This window comes from Fundulus heteroclitus, chromosome 20 (assembly GCF_011125445.2).
Source record: "Fundulus heteroclitus isolate FHET01 chromosome 20, MU-UCD_Fhet_4.1, whole genome shotgun sequence".
NCBI lineage: Eukaryota > Metazoa > Chordata > Actinopteri > Cyprinodontiformes > Fundulidae > Fundulus > Fundulus heteroclitus.
This window is the reverse complement of record NC_046380.1, coordinates 23074252-23090294: the sequence shown is the minus strand read 5'-3', so window position 1 is coordinate 23090294 and position 16043 is coordinate 23074252. Positions and strand designations below refer to the sequence as shown.

Below are 16043 nucleotides of genomic sequence, written 5' to 3'. Positions count from 1 at the left end.
TGAGCAGTAAGCCACAATCATGTTAAATAATTAACAGAAACAAAGACCTGAAACACACACCCCTCTCCGTGTAATGAATGAACGAGTTTCACTTTTTGAATTGAGTTACTGATATAAATGACCTCTTGCAATGATGCTTATTTATGGAGATGCAGCAGTGTGTAGATCCATGAGGCCTGCGCCCTGCGTGGTAAACAGAGGATGTGTTGAAGAGGTTTTTATGCTCGTCCATGTGAAGTGTTTTCAGACAGGAGAGATGGAAAAACATCAGCTGGACTGAATGTTACGAGTGGGAATCAGAACTTTTTTATAATTTTTTTTGACATGGGTATATTGCTTCCCTGGCCCTCAAGGAATCTCTGAAACGAGATATGGCCACAGATTTGTGTTGAAGCTGAGGTATAGCTGAAGTCTGCGTAGTCTCATACACAGTAGGTCAAGTTTCAAAGAGCCGTACGGCGTCAAACCCGTACAGCGCCGCCTGATGCTTTGTCACCACGGTGACCTGGAGATCCCTGTACAGTGACAACCATATTTTTCTCTACTTTCAGGAATACTTTATTTTTTTTTGATCAGCTTTTCTCCATTTTAGAACAGATCCCACCTCTGCTACATGCTGGCAGTCTTATCCCCGCCATCACCTGAAACATTCACATTAGACCCTGAAGCGGAGCTGTTACCAGGAAACAGTTTTTCAGTGGGAGTCACGGCGGGGCTGCCAACCCCCGAAGAGCTGGAGCTGCTGGAGCGGTGCTGCGTCGGAGCGGGGCGGGCCGGCCTCATGGTCGGGGGGCGCAGCTGAGCCCCAGCCAGCCGGGCAGAGAGGGCAGGTTTGAAAGTGGTCATCATCTCAGACGTGGAGCTGCTGCTGCGCCGCATGGCAGCGTCCGGGTCACGGATCATGATGGTGTGAAGCGGGCTGCCGGGCTCTGAGCTCGCTGGGTTCTTCATTGGCTCTAAGGTGTCCAGCACCACATCGGGGGCCTGCTTCACGGCGTTCTGTCGCTCCAGCTCCCGTAGCTCGTGGAGCGCAGTACTCATGGTCTTCTCTATGTCCTGAAGAACGAGAGAAACAGGACAGGATGTTCAAGACTCTTAAAATAGCTTGAAATTATAAGTACTTTTATCGACAGCAATTCAAAATTTTAAACTACACTCTAACAGTATTACGGTACTCTAAAAGGTATTCATACCCCTTAAACCTTTTCACATCATGCTTTGTAGAACCAGCTTTTACTGCAGTTATAGAAGCATTATGAATATAGAAGTATTTTGAATGTCGTTATTACCATCTTTGCACATCTACACACATTTTCCCCATTTTTCTTTACAGAATAGCTCAAGCTCAGTCAGATAAGGGGATTTTGAGAACAGACGTTTTCAAGTTTTTCCACGGATTCAGAATTGTTTTTAGATCTGGACTTTGACTAGGCCATTGTAACACATAAATATGATTTGATCAACTGTTCCACTGCAGCTCAGGCTGGGTGTTTTGGGTCATCATCCTACTGGACGTCTCCTCCCGCCTTTGCTTTGGATCTCTGCAGATTGACCATTGGCTGCTTCTCTGATGAATGCTCCCCTCGTCCAGCCTGCTGGTTTAGGTGGACATCCAAGTCTTGGTAGATTTGCAGTTGGTCTTCATGATGCTGTTTGTTCACTGATGTTTTCTAACAAACCTCTGAGGTCTTCACAGAACAGCTGAATTCATTAAGTTACATGCTGACAACTTTTTTCTATTTATCAGATAACTTTTAAAGAGGCTTATTTAGGGGGTATCAGAGTCAAGAGGACTGCATTCAGATGCATGATATCCTTCCAGATTTTGATTTGTAAAAAGCACATACAAATCCAAATAAAACCCTTGTTGTAAAGTAAAGAATGTGTTATTAAAAAGTCTTACCTCAGCCAGAGCCTCAGTCTCCAGTGTTTTGTGGTCCCCCAGGCTGCTGTGGCGAGTGGCCCCCGCCAGTGGTCTCAGTGGGTGGCCCTCAGGGTATGCCTTCCTTTCCGAATAGTTAATACTGCCTGCACTCCCAAAAGTGCCAAGTCGCCTTTTTTCCGGGCTCTCCATGCGAGCCTTGCTGATGGATATCTTGTGGGGACTGCTTGGACAGGCTGCGGCCCGCGGTGGAGTGTCAGGCACTCTGGTTGGGCTGTGGGTCTCCGCGCCGCCGCTGCGACGCCGCGGGACCGCAGCTCCGTCGGATCGTAGCCTGACCCTGGAGAGAAGAGGGGCCGAACAAACCAATCAGGAAAAAATGTCAAAGATTTCAGACCATTATGATGTAACATGTGCTTGTTTTTCTTTGTAGTCACCTCCCCATGACTCCTCCAAAGTTGTAATCTGGTGACTGCTCGCACGGAGACGGGATGTCATTTTTGGAAGAACCCTTCTCTTCGAGTAACGGTCCACTGCTGGCTTCACTGTCTGCTTTCTGGCTGAGGTTGTCAGAGAAGGCATCATCCCTAAAACAGCACAATCAGCAACGTTCAGTGGTCCTTCATAAAAGCTATGCAGAGACAGACTCTCTTTGCACACAAATGCTGAAAGTGGCGGCATTGTTACGTACAAATCCTGCACAACAATGTACTGATGAGGGATGAGGCCGTCCACGCCATTGTGTCGGCCCTCCCACCAGTCCTCAGAGGCCCTGTGATACAGAAGCAGAGACGCTCCCTTCTTGAAGGACAGCTCCCTGGGACTGCGCCCCGTGTAGTCGAACTTGGCGATGGCTTCAATCTGCTCGACCTCTGAAATCACACACAAGCAAAATGACATGGAAATATATGCCAGAAAATTAAGCTATAGAGCTAATAGAGCACTAGCCAAAATAACATACAAGAGACACAAGGGAAAATCCAAAGAGAACGGGAATGTTCAAAAATCCCTCTTAATATTGTCAAATTTAATTAAAATGAGAAAACAATGTCATCCTGAAACTGATGATGCTATGGAAGAATTTAAACACATTGGTATTAATGAAGAGAACTTGTTTTGACAAAAGTTGAGATGACTGCAACAAAACACCGAAGAAAAAAAGTGATGCCACAATGATCTGGGTGATATCTCGTCTATTAAGTGTTTTGGATATTCTTTATATAAACCAAGAGACCGTGTGGTTAAATAGCTTTTAAAGAAAAAAAAATTACATTGGTAAAAAGTATTGTGCAAAAAAATGTCAGTAAATCAGAGGATTCCTCAAACAGTGATCTTTTGTCTTGCAAAAAGAAGCCCTAGGTTTGAATCTCAGCCAGAGGCTTTTTTAAGGGAAGCTTACGTTTCTGCTCATGCATTTGAGGGTTCTCTCTGGGTACTCTGGCTTCCTCTCACCATCCAAAACATGTATGTTAGCCCTTTTGGCCACTCTAAATAGCCCATAGGCTATAACCGCAAATTAATTGTTATTGCAATCTCACTACATTGAAATTAAAATTGCAAAAAAGCTGTCTGGTCTGTAGTAAGTACTAATTATTTGTATATGCAACATGCATTCAAGCTTGCTATGCCTATAGTATATCTAGTGATGTTTTTTTTTTTTTAATGAAGCAGAACATGTCTCAGGAAGACACTATGATGTCTTTATTTTCCAAGACAATGGACGTAGTCGACAGTTTCAGTAAAATGAATTTGCTGAAATGGAGCCAGATAGGATGCTCACTATATGAGGTCTGTGTCCAAAGCAGGCAGACAGAAGACATTAACACCGTTTAGAGAAGTATTTGCTTTTTTTATGGCTGCCATATTACAGTCAACAAAATTATGGCATGTCTTCCTAGTATTGTGCAGCTCTACCAAGGTGGCTTAGTGCACAAGCATGGCTTTCTGTTCTGTGTGTCCCTACGCTGCTCTGTGATGGACTTGTGGCCGATCCTGCCTCTATGCCTGCCTTAAGTGGTTTTAGAAAAAGGATGCATGGATGTACTCTTCTGAATGCCTCTTTGATTGGACACATTTCATTACTGTCCTTGCACTCTCGTTCATGCACAGACTGGTGGGCAGTTTGGGGTTAAGCTGAAATCAAACTCATAGCTTTATGGTTGCAGGACAACTACTAGCTACAGTCGCCCCTAAAACCCACTGGTCTTGACCTAGAACCTTGAAACTTGCTGAGCTTGCCTTGTTTCTACTCTGGATAGGCTCACAAAGAAAAGCTTAAAGGCGTTTAAAAATCCAAATGTGTTTGTGTTAATTTCTTGTCGTTATCATGTGTCACAATTTTCTTTGAGTCACATTTTATGAAAAGATTGCCACAAACGCTTCCTGGATCTATGAGTGTCGTCCACAGCTGAAGAAGTGAAGGAGAATTTAGCTCATTATCCCAAAAGGGAAGAATCCATGTCAGCGTGAGGTACATTCATTGTAATGGTTACACATCTTGAAAAGGACTGATCAATACCGACATTTCTTTACACTTCAGTTTGTGTGCAAAATGTAATTATCAGATGACAATTACTGGACATGACGTTTTGCAATATTGTACATTTCTGTGTTTGTTTGATCTATAATATCTGTTCATATTTGTGTGGAAAAAAGGGACAATTTACTTTAATTGTAGATTTTAGGATATATTTTTTTCTATTTATTGCACATCTATATATATATATATATATATATATTACCATATTTAATTAATTTCTTGTTTTTGTCCTTACTGTACTTAATATGTGTAACTTACTGTATTCTATTGTGACCTTGCTGATGATACACTGTGAATTTCCCCACTGAGGGGAAAATAGATTATTCTATTCTATTTTTATTATATGTACTACGTTCATTGTTACTTTTAATGTGTTGTTATTCCGTCTGATTAATAGTGTCCTTTAGGGTTCTGAAAGCCGCTTTTAAATACAATGTATCGTTATTGTTGTTATTAATTAAAAGGCAACTAGACTGATCCTATGGTAAAGCTTTCTATAGCGAGTGGTTGTCTTCATTTACAGTAGGCACACATTATATATAAAAATTTAACAAATCTAGACGTGAAATTGATTTGTTATAAACATTTCAAATGCTGTCTGGCTCCATTTTTCAATATCATTTTCAATACTTAAGAAGTAGATGAATTAGGGTTTAAATGCATATTTTTGCAGCAGCTAAGGTTTTTCTTTCAGTGCCCTGCAGTTTCACCCACCAGGCCAGCAGGGGTCAGTCAGAGCTAACTGTTCAACAGCGGTCACGTGTGAGCAGGAAAAAACACAATTTAAAAGGAAAACGCCCTGAAAGTTAAAGCCTAAACCCACCAGGGCTGGATGTTTGAGCTGCATTTTGAGGCACAATGGAACAGAGCCATAGATCAATTGCAATCTAAATGAAGAGACAGAGGCTGCCCTCATCACGGCAGGGGGATACGCTCCCAATTAACACGAGTCTGTTGTGCTTTCATGAAAAATGAGCCACTACCAGAGGACACTAACAACTCTTATGTATAAAAGGGAAACCAAAAGGTTCCCTTCCTTTTCCCAGTGAGAACAAGAAGAAAAAAATGCTCAGGTCAGCACTTTTTAACCGACAAAGCCATCTACAAAGCAGAAATTTAAAGAGGTCTTCACTGACAGCGCAGGAGATATCATTCGGTGTATAACCAACACTTTGGCTCCTGTGCCTGCCCCCGTTATGTATTCAAAGCTGAGAGGATGAGCGGGGAAACACTATACAAAGGAGAAAGTCCCGAGAGAATCGCTGAATAACACAGAACAAAGAGCGAGCGGGGAGACGGGGGGGAGCACGCGCTCACATACACACAGCAACACGGATCAAAGAGGCTACACTGCATGCCAGCACTGTTTACTCAAGTTGCCTTCAGCTTCAAACCATCACATAAGCCCTTTTGCCTTCAGAAGCCCGCCGCAGCTCATGCTTCACGTACTCAAAACTGAGAAAAAAAATCTTTAATACAACAGGCCAGTTTACACTTTAAGGTATTCTGCACCAAAAAGGCTCAAAACATGTTCTCTTGACTGAAATCAATGTTGCACAGTGCTCTCCATACTCAGCGGCACCCCTGGTAAAGACGTGTAAAGAGCCTGAGAACAAACCCGTCTATTATTACAGTAGCATAACCTCACACCGGAAGAATTTGAGTACATTTATTCCATGGGGAAAACATTTCTAAATTTTTCTTTGTTTTGTTATTTACAAAATCACCAGACACACCCCTGGTGTTTATCACTTGTACAAGCCCTTTTTGCAAAAGAACATCACCCAGCGTTCTTGTACAGCCTTTCACAAGGTTTTAGCAGACAGAGAGAGGGATCTATAGCAACGTTCTCCCCCCGGGGCCTTCTCTTATTCTTCTCTTCAGCTCACTTCTATAGGATTTAGGTACTGGCACTGAGATGGGAGGAAGGCTCAGTTTTTGTTTCTACCCACTGTAGGGGCTTTCCAAATTGTTTCAACATGATAAAAGCTAAAAACATGCACTGATAATGATGCATCTTCCTAGTAAACAGTGTTGGAAGTTAACTGGGTGTTTACCTTCATCACTGGTGTGTGGCTCGGTGCCATTATCAGCTTCATCAATGGTGCCCGGTTCACTGTGGGGGCTGTCACTGCACAAAGAAGCGTAATGTGAAATTTCATAGTTAATATGTTATTCAGCAAAAACTATTCTAAATAATAAAATTTAACATAGTAGAATGTCAAGCCGATACCCTGATTAAGCCACTACTCACCAGTACTCTTCCCCGCCTGTCATGCACTTCTCATAGACCGGTCCATCCAGCTCGCGCTGATTTGGGAAGATGGCTTCGTGGTTGACGATGATGGTCTTGATGACTTCGTTGACGTGCGCCTGACACGCCACGGGGTCCTGTCCGTCCGGGATGGGCATCAGCGTCGGACCGAAGCAGATGGCCAAATTGTACGGATCCATCATGTTTTCGTCGCTGTACTGGGAAAGACTGAGGAACAGGAAAGCAGAGGTGCGCTTGTTGTCGAAGAGACCGGCAATTTATTTATGAAAGTCTGATTGGAAAGGTTAAAAGGCTGTTGTGAAGATCTGCTGAAAGTGATATATATTTCTCTCAATGGAGGATAAGGTTTTAATTTGGGAGAGATCAGAGCAGTTCTCTGAAAGGAACAGTGTTGCAAAGTAAAAGAGAGTGACATTTTTTCAAAGGAACCCAGTTTCAAGTGCTTCATTTCACAGCCGTGACGTTCGCTTTAAAAGCATTGCAATCGTCCGACATATTGAAATCCACTTATCCAGTATGCGCCACAGAGTAACCCTGCTTTGTAACCAAATCTTTCAGTGGTGTAACAGGAAACCATAATCAATCTTTGCACATTATTAACAGGCTAAGTCTGGGGAGAAGCTGTGCAGCTGGAGTAGCTCCAACTGTGGAGAACATAAAGTCAGTGCCTTTGTTCTGCAGGAGGCAAGCAATGGTAGCATTAATAACATCTCTTTTATTAGAGGAATATTATACTGCTGCAGAGGGATATGAGTTTCCAGACCTGTGCATAACATCCTTAGACAAACGTAGCATTGCATATCTTGTAGTTTGAGTCTCATCCCTTTACCTGCAATCTATTTGGTGTTTGCTCAACACGGAAGAGAATCACATTTGCATGCAAAGTAAGGTGCGAGATTCAATGTCATATCCTCCGTAGGGATTATGCAAAGCAGAAACTCGTGTCTTGCACGTCGTTTGTTACAGAGCAGCATGTGTAACTTCAGTTGTAAAAGACTAAAACTCACTGATTGAGAAATGCAAAGAGGTATCTCATGACGATAATGACGGTCCGAGGGAGAGTCACGATAATCTGCTGGATGTGATGTGCTCTCTCCGCTTCTGACTCCAGCTCTGAAACACAGGAAGCAAACGATGGTAAACATCCCTTTAAAATGAAGTATTTTCACTTTAACATATCCTGAGAACAAAAGCAATTTTTTCAGGAACACAGGATTCCTACAGATGCTTGTTCTACAATTGCACTTTTTGCTTTTTCACAGTTATTATTCAGGTAAACGGGCAGAAACACGGATGAATGGTGGGGCAAAACGGCCAGACGGGTGGAGAGAAAGATGGACGAATAGAACAGACAGATGAATGGATGGATGGATGGATGGATGGATGGATGGATGGATGGATGGATGGATGGATGGATGGATGGACGGACGGATGAATGAATGAATGAATGAATGAATGAACAGAACAATGATGGATGGATGGATGGCTGGATGGGTGGATGGATAAACAGAGAAATGACGGATGGATGGATGGATGGATGGATGATGGATGCAACGATAGATGGATGAATGGATGGATGGATGCAACGATAGATGGATGGATGGATGGATGGATGGATGGATGGATGGATGGATGGATGGATAAACAGAGAAATGATGGATAAATGTAATTTCTTGATAATGGGATAGGACACTGAGAATATTTTTTCCATGTTTGTTTTCTTTTTTCATACTTGTCCAGACCTTGAAAATAAGTCAAGTTTTATTTGTACAGCACATTTCAGCAGCAAGGCGGTTACTTAAATTCAAATCCATTATCTTCCAGACCGTGCATGGACCCTGGAAACAGCCAGAAACCTATTCTCTGGTAACCTGCACACAGCAAGTTGACGTGGATCAAACCATTCGTATCAGTCCTGTCATGATTTGGGTTTGGTTATAGTTTTTGTTTGTATTGGATCAATTACTTCACTCTCCTGCCTTAAGTTCAGTTTCTATTTTTGGTTCTGTCTTAGTGTTTGATTTTGTTTTAGGTTATAAGTTTATCCGGCCTGCTCAGACCATTTCTGTCACCAGTCTAAAGTTCAGTTCACCTGCCAGCATTCTTTTGTCTTCCTGTCACTCCCCTTCACCAGTCACCATCCAATCCGCTTCAGTTTACTCCCAAGCACTTCCCTGTTCCCGATTAGCTCCACCCATGTCAGTAATTAGTTTCACGCCATTCACCTGATCAGTCCCTTACTTATACCTGCCTCTGCCCCCTGCAATCTGCCACATCATTGTTTGTTTTTGGTGCCAAGTGGTGAGTCTAGTCCAGCTTTCTTTGCCTGTTTATCTGACCCTGTTTGTCTCTGGATTTCTAAGTTAGCCTGTCCCCTGTTTTTGTCAATAGTTTTGTCAGTGACTGTTTTTTGTTATTTTGGGTTATTGGATGCAGTCTTCCTGTTTTTGGCTTGATGCCCTTTTTGGTTTTTGGATTTTGTAAATAAATGTTCTTTCACCTAACCTCTGCTTGTCTGGTTGAATACTGGGTCCACCTGTCTCTGGTTCGTGACAAGTCCGGCTCTTTGAAACCCATCAAACTCTAGATGCTGATGGTACCATGAAGATTATGTGCGCGGCCTTATTTCTGAGAAAACATAAGATGTGCATTTTCCCGTTTGATCTTGTCACATCCCATCTTGTCTTTTCTGTCGACTCACTGATGGTGGAGATGAAATCCAGGAAATGCTCCTTTGGGAAGAGGGGGTTTTCCAGCCCTCTGAAGTACAGCTTCAGGACCCCTGCCACTGAGTTAATGTCGTGATCATTCTGGTCGTCAATCAGGGGATCTTCGCCTAAAAGAAAAACATCTGTTGAGCCAAACTATTGGCTAAATTTGTTTATCCTCTTTAAATGATTTGGAAAGCAAAAAACAAAATGAAAACATGGAGTATGGACTCACCTCTCTCAAATGAGTTTTTGATGTCGTTGACTTCCACCTGTGATCCTGGCACACGAAACATCCCCTGCTGCTGCAACCCTAGGAGAAATCCAAACCAGATTTCACTGATTTGGATCTACGCTAGCTGTCACTATCTTGAAACCACATCCCCGGCTTCATGACAGAGCTTTGGAAACATATAACACAGGGCAGGAAATGTAATCTAGTCATAAAGAGAGAGATGCGTATTTTTTCCAGGCGAGGGCCCCTCAGTGAGCCGGCAGCATGTGGTTTTAGTTAGAGGCTCCTAATCAGTTTTCTGTAGTTTCATTAGGTCCAGATCCAGAGCAAAGGCCTGCAGGCCACAGCAACGAGCCCAAGACAGATGTGAAGGTAGACGGGGAGGAAGTGTAAAGAGGTTAGGGGGCGGACCGAGCCCGGCTGAACAAAGACCAGTTGGAGTCTGAAAACTCTGTGTGTGATCTGTCGTCAGATTAAAGTTAGGCAGCCAAGAGCTTCAGGGGATGGACGTCAAGTCAGTCTGCACTTCTGAGCATTTTCTTCTCAATTCTTCAGGTTAAAGAGGAACGTGATAAACGTTTTTGGCTGATTCTTTTTACTGCCTTTTTGGCTCTGAACTAACAGTGAGAAAAGCCCAAAGTGAGACTTACCGTACAGATTGATGTATCTGATACAGCTTTCGACAACAAGCGGAATTGGTTGACCTGAATCCTGAAATAATGTGAGACAAAACGTAAACACCAGCCATGTTTTATCAAACAAGCAATGCATATCTTAATTGTCAATAATGTTTTATGTTGAATGTACGGTGCAGAGCCAAGAATTCACACCCCTTGAAAAACACAAAGTAGTGAATGGTGGGGAAGCAGGAGAAAAGAAAACAAGGTTTTAATTTGCTTTAGAAAAAAAACTGCAAAGAGTGGCATGCAGAGGTATTCAAACTCTTTCTACTTTCAAAATACAGAATGGACGGTGCTCCGTTAGATGTTCCAAGCTTTTACAGCCTGACCTTCATCTAAACCTCCCAACGAGTTTATCGCTAACCTATATAATGAGTTTTGTGCTCTTCACGATGCTGTTTGTTCGCTAATGTTCTCTAAAAAGGCCTTTTAATAATTATTTGACTTCTAAAATTAACTGGTTGCACTGGATTTTATTTAGGAATCATAGTGTAAGAGGGGCTCTGTTCAAATGCATGTGAGGCTCTAAATGTTTATTTGTGAAGAAATTAGAAAACCATGTTGTTTTTCCCCCAATATTTGTACCACTTTGTGTTGTTTAACCACATATAATCTGATCAAAATCAATAAAAGTTTGTGATTGTTGCATAAAAACTGTAAAAGATTTCAACAGGGTATGAGAGAGATATGAAAACCCAGGCAAGCACCGTAACTGAACTGGCTAGCATGCATTATCAGTCTTAAAGTGTGACAAGCACAAGTATTAAAACATGCTCGGTTAGATGACTGAGGAAAGTGTAAAAAAACAACAACAACTAAAGTCGCACAAAATATTTTACAAGTTCAGCACAGCAGAGGAAAGTAAGTAATGTAAGCACGCACAATCTAAGCACGTAATGTGAACACATTAGTCTGTTTTTTTCTATGCAGCCAGCTCTACATTCAACAACAGTGATACCTGAATGCGTGTACGGGCATTCCTTCTTCCTCTGGGGTAGAAAGCAGCAAAGCACAGGGAAGCAGAGGAAGAAGGGACAGAGAAACCACAGAGTTAGAAAAAAAAAGCCCAGATTGTTATTGACCCTTCTGGGGGTTAAGGGCGGTTAAACACAGGGACAGTCTGGACCGGGTGCAGAAAGGGACAGAGCAGAGACACTGTTCTCTCCTGTATCTCAGTCCTCATAGAGTGACTGGGTCGAGAGAGGAAGCCGGACATGCTAAATCGTTCTGCAGGGGAAATAAAGGGACGGTTGACAGCCACTCTCTGTCTGTCTATGCCAGCAGGACGATGGAAGGAAGGAGAATTAGAGGTTAAATTAAGGCGTTATATCAACACCAAAAAGGCAGCTGGAAAAGGGAGGAGCGGAAAACTAAAGCGCGGAAAGAGAACAACAGTGAAGGCTCTGGCCGCCTGCCATCCGTATCCTCAAGGGATGCTCATACGTCACCACCACCAGGGGGTACCTTGATGAAGGTCTCCATGTTGCCGTTAAACAGCTTATGGTTATACATGGAGCGTGGCCTAGGTTTCCGCATTTTCTGTGGTTTAGGGGGAAGGGTGGGCGGCCTGGGAATGATTGAGAAGGGGGACAAAAATACCACAATGTGAAAAGGTGTAAACCAAAATAAAACACATGCAGACATAGTCGCTAATCCCAAGCTATGCATAAACAAACAACTGTACTCAAAATTGACAGTAATAATGTAATAATGATGATAGCTGAAACAAGCGAGATTTAAGCTCCAGGTTTATGCTAAGAAATTGAAAAGGAAAGCTAAGAAAAAGGATTTATTACATTTTTGAGTTAAAGGCCCAGTTCCACCGGCTCGTACTGGCCGTGCACCGCACGGCTCCGCTCACTTTCAAGTGTTTCAGGGCCTTTTTTTTTTCAGAGCCAGTCTGGGTTCCTTCGGCTCTGCTGAAGAGCAGGAACCTTGCTGACTTGAGAGGAATTTTGAGCGAACACCCCTCTTTTCAGAGATTGGCCGTGGCGCGAAGACAAATGTTTTCTCAGAGGAAGTCCAGAAAAACGTGATGACATTAATATTAAGGACCACTATAAACAGAGTGGGCCAAACCGCAATATAAGTTTATTATTTTCAAACCATGAACCACGCCTGATGGGTAAAAAAAAAAGGACACTTTAGGTTTCTGTTCCTAGATGCGCTGTATCAGATCCGTGGATTTATCATGTTTTTTTATTTTCTCGTTTTACACTGAAAGTTGTTAAGTTTTGTCTCTGAAGTTACCATCCAGCCACGTCATGCAGTACAAGGCAGCGCCTGTTAGCCTTTCCCTGCTGCCCACCCGTCTTTCTATAATAAGCACCCAGGGGATCAGCGGGGTGCTTTCACAGTGGGGGCCAATGAAAGGAGCTCTAGCTCAGTCAAGCCTCACCCTCCCTACGCTGACAGCACCTAATCTAACCCCTAAAAAAATATTTCATTGCGGTTAAAAATCGTTTAAATTATTAACGCGTTCTCACTCCCGCCATGGCTGAGACAAAAGATCTAATGTAGAGCTTTAAATTGTAACCCCCGTATTTTTCGGATTATAACTCGCACTTTTTTTTATAGTTTGGCCGATCCTGCGATTTATATTTAGGTGCGACTTATATATCACATTTAAATGGTAATTCATCTTGACCAGCATAAATCAAGGAGTAAACATTACTGTAAAAAGCTTAGAGCAACGACAGGTATTTACCCCGTCCTGCCGCTGTCCCAACGTAGTGGAAGAGCTGAGTTGAACGCGCCTTACCCGCCCCGTCGACATTGCAATCATGCAAAACAAACCAACCCCCCGACAAAGCTTATCAACAAAATTAGAGACATCCCCAGTTTTCGTTAGAGAAATCTGGTCACCTTAACTTAAAAATGTATTTAAACATTAACTTATGTACAACAAAGACTGACAACATGTTTGGATGTTGTTTCGTTGTTTCAGTCTGCATTCATGCAGCAGAGCATTGCGTGGTGCAGCTCGATGGACCCAGACTGAGACAGAACCTGTTATTGGGCTGTCAGTGAAGCTAATAACAGCTAGCGCTAGCTTACAGGTCTGTTGTCAGGGTGGGTTGCAACTTCACTGATGCTGATGCGTACAGTCCAGTGCGACGTATAGTTTGGTGCGACATATATATGTTTTTTTTTCCCTCTTTATGATGCATTTTTTGAGCGTTGGCCACTCCAGAGAAGCCCGAGCTGGAGGAGGTCTGACAGCTCGCACCGCTGAGACAGCTGGGGGAGTAAGCCCGTGATTAAAAATTGTATTTATGTTTGATTTATAATGCTGTATTTTTAGCATTTCTCGCATATTTCTTTAAAGTGTCAACAGGAGTGGGGGATGGGGACGGGGACGGGGGGGGGACAGAAAGACAGGAGTGTATGGGGTCTAAAGCAACGTCCGTCTTCCAAGCTTTTCTAGGCTGGTGGAATCACTAAACCGGGCGAAGATAATCCGAGTAGAGAAAAGTCGAGTAGGGTGGGCAAAAATGGGCTGGCCAATGGAACTGCGCCTCAAGAAATTTATCTTTATTTTCCTTTTTAGAAATCAAACTTCAAGTCATAAAATTACAAGGTTCATAGATATTACTGTGTCAAACATTTATGCCTTTCTAGAGTCAAATGTCTAGAGTTCTCAGTGCCTTCTGGCCTTATGAAATGAGTTTTACAAGTTTTCTACATTGATCAGATTTTAAATAAATTTTAAAAAACCTGGAAACTGTAAAGAAGAAGCAGGAAGAGAGGACTGATGGATGGATGGATGGATGGATGGATGGATGGATGGATGCATGGATGCATGGATGGATGGATGGATGCATGGATGGATGGATGGATGCATGGATGGATGGATGGATGGATGGATGGATGGTAGGAAAGCTTTTCAGAGAAGGGGATAGGTTTGAAAAAGTCATATAAGCTTGTTTTGAAAAACAATTAAATACAGTTCCATACTTTTCCAGACTGTGTAGGAACTGTGACCTCATAAATAAATGTGCAAAAAGCTTGAATGCTCAAACTTTTTAAAAAATTATTTAGTCAGATACAGAAAAGAATTGAATGTATGACTCTCAACAATTAAAAATAAAAGTTACTGATGAAAATATTTTGAGGAAAATAATTGTGTTTAAACACACTGTTTTATTGTTTTTTTGTCACAGTGTATTTCCATCGTTTATATCCTCCTCACACTGAATGGAGTGAGCAGATGCTTTCGATGGCGGTAAAGCTGGAATCAGAAACAAGATCTTACCTCGTGGTTCCACACTCAGCTCTTTCCCCTGAGGAAAAAACACAAGAGGGTCTAGTCATATTCTTTTGTCTTTACGCTACACATTATTCAGAGTCCAGTCAGTGTCCTGTCCCGTTTAAGGGCTTCACAACAGACAACATCACTGCCGAAGACAAGATGAATAGAGCTGTGCTAACACAATTCAAGGGACAAAAGCAGTAAGCAGTCATCAGGCCCCAGGGGACACCGGAGGCCCCCTGAAAGGTCTCAGACCTTCGCTCAGAGCAAATGAAACAGGGGTGTGCATTTGCTGCAGCGGGTGCTGGTTGTGGAGGGAGGGGTCTGTCTGTGGTGAGACTGAAGGATGCCAGTACCGGTTCACTGAGCCTTTTGTTGTGGCTTTCCAACAACACATGTGCTGATTGCTTTTATACAGATGTGAAAAAAAAACGTGGTACATCACATTAAATAGTCACTTCTTTCAAAAGAAATCTTTATTTAGTCACGTCTAACTGTTTGTTAAAAAATATCTGTAACAGAAAGCAATCTAATTACAGGTAAGTGCTAATACTTAACCTTGTTTTTTTTCTTTAAACTAAAAAAATAATGAAAAAAAGTTTTATGAGTAAAAAAAATGTTAGCACACCCTACCCCTTATAGCTATTTATGCCCTTTAGGCTAAAAAAACGTTTGTGAAACGCTTATTTTAGCCATCTACTAGACTCTGACATGGTCTAAAGAAAAGTTTTTCCTGCCCCTCATTTTCAGCTGTGATGTGTTAAGCTTGGTTTATGCTTGACACGGCATATACAGTAAATGCTGCAAAAGTTGTAGGCTTGATTCAGTGCGTCTCATTTCTACAGAGCATATGCATATGCATATGCCAAGCTTAAGAGGTTCCTTGCATTCACATGTCAAAACAAATGAAGCAGAACTGGACTCTACAACAGGACAATGATCCAATAAAAGTATTAAATCCAGAAGAAAATGGCCAGTTAAGCTATGCTTTAACGTTTTTACAGATTCCTTCTTACTTACCTGGTATTAAACTTTAATCTAATTTTCAAATCTACAGTCCTGTATTGACACCTTAGGGTTTTTGGAAACTTCTCTTCTTTGCTTCTTTTCTCACAGTCTGCTTTCAGGGTGAACTTGTTTATAAGGGTCGCAAGTCTCTGTAGCCTTCAAAACTCCACATTTTCACATTAGAAGATACACCAAGAGAAAGCCCTTTCTACGTTTGACCCACCTGCCTTAAAAATCAAAGATGCTTTCAAGCTTTAGAAATAATCAGCTAATTTTATAACAAAACATCCCTGTTCCTATAAAGACCTAAAGTGACACAAAAAGACAAAATATTCACCCTAAATGGTGTGTATTATATATATATATATATATATATATATATATATATATATATATATATATATATATATATATATATATATATATATATAAAAGCTTGATATGTTCGTTAGCACCGGCCCACT

At 42.0% G+C, this 16043-nt stretch overlaps 1 protein-coding gene across 2 annotated transcripts in view; it reads right to left on the bottom strand.

Moving 5' to 3' along the window:
• Positions 1 to 313: 313 nt before the first annotated feature.
• Positions 314 to 16043, bottom strand: part of srgap3 (SLIT-ROBO Rho GTPase activating protein 3) — an 89670-nt gene continuing 73940 nt past the window's right edge. Inside the window, exons 11-22 of one of the 2 annotated variants that reach the window (XM_036124757.1) lie at positions 14575 to 14602; positions 11784 to 11886; positions 10290 to 10350; positions 9640 to 9717; positions 9398 to 9532; positions 7704 to 7809; positions 6676 to 6903; positions 6479 to 6552; positions 2574 to 2754; positions 2320 to 2469; positions 1904 to 2222; positions 314 to 1056 (exon numbers count right to left, since the gene is read on the bottom strand). In XM_036124757.1, coding sequence (XP_035980650.1) covers positions 610 to 1056; positions 1904 to 2222; positions 2320 to 2469; positions 2574 to 2754; positions 6479 to 6552; positions 6676 to 6903; positions 7704 to 7809; positions 9398 to 9532; positions 9640 to 9717; positions 10290 to 10350; positions 11784 to 11886; positions 14575 to 14602 — 1910 coding nt within the window. In that variant the 3' untranslated portion in view covers positions 314 to 609. Of the gene's footprint in view, positions 1057 to 1903; positions 2223 to 2319; positions 2470 to 2573; positions 2755 to 6478; positions 6553 to 6675; positions 6904 to 7703; positions 7810 to 9397; positions 9533 to 9639; positions 9718 to 10289; positions 10351 to 11277; positions 11309 to 11783; positions 11887 to 14574; positions 14603 to 16043 lie in introns of both variants that reach the window. The other variant, XM_036124758.1, reaches the window with a different exon arrangement.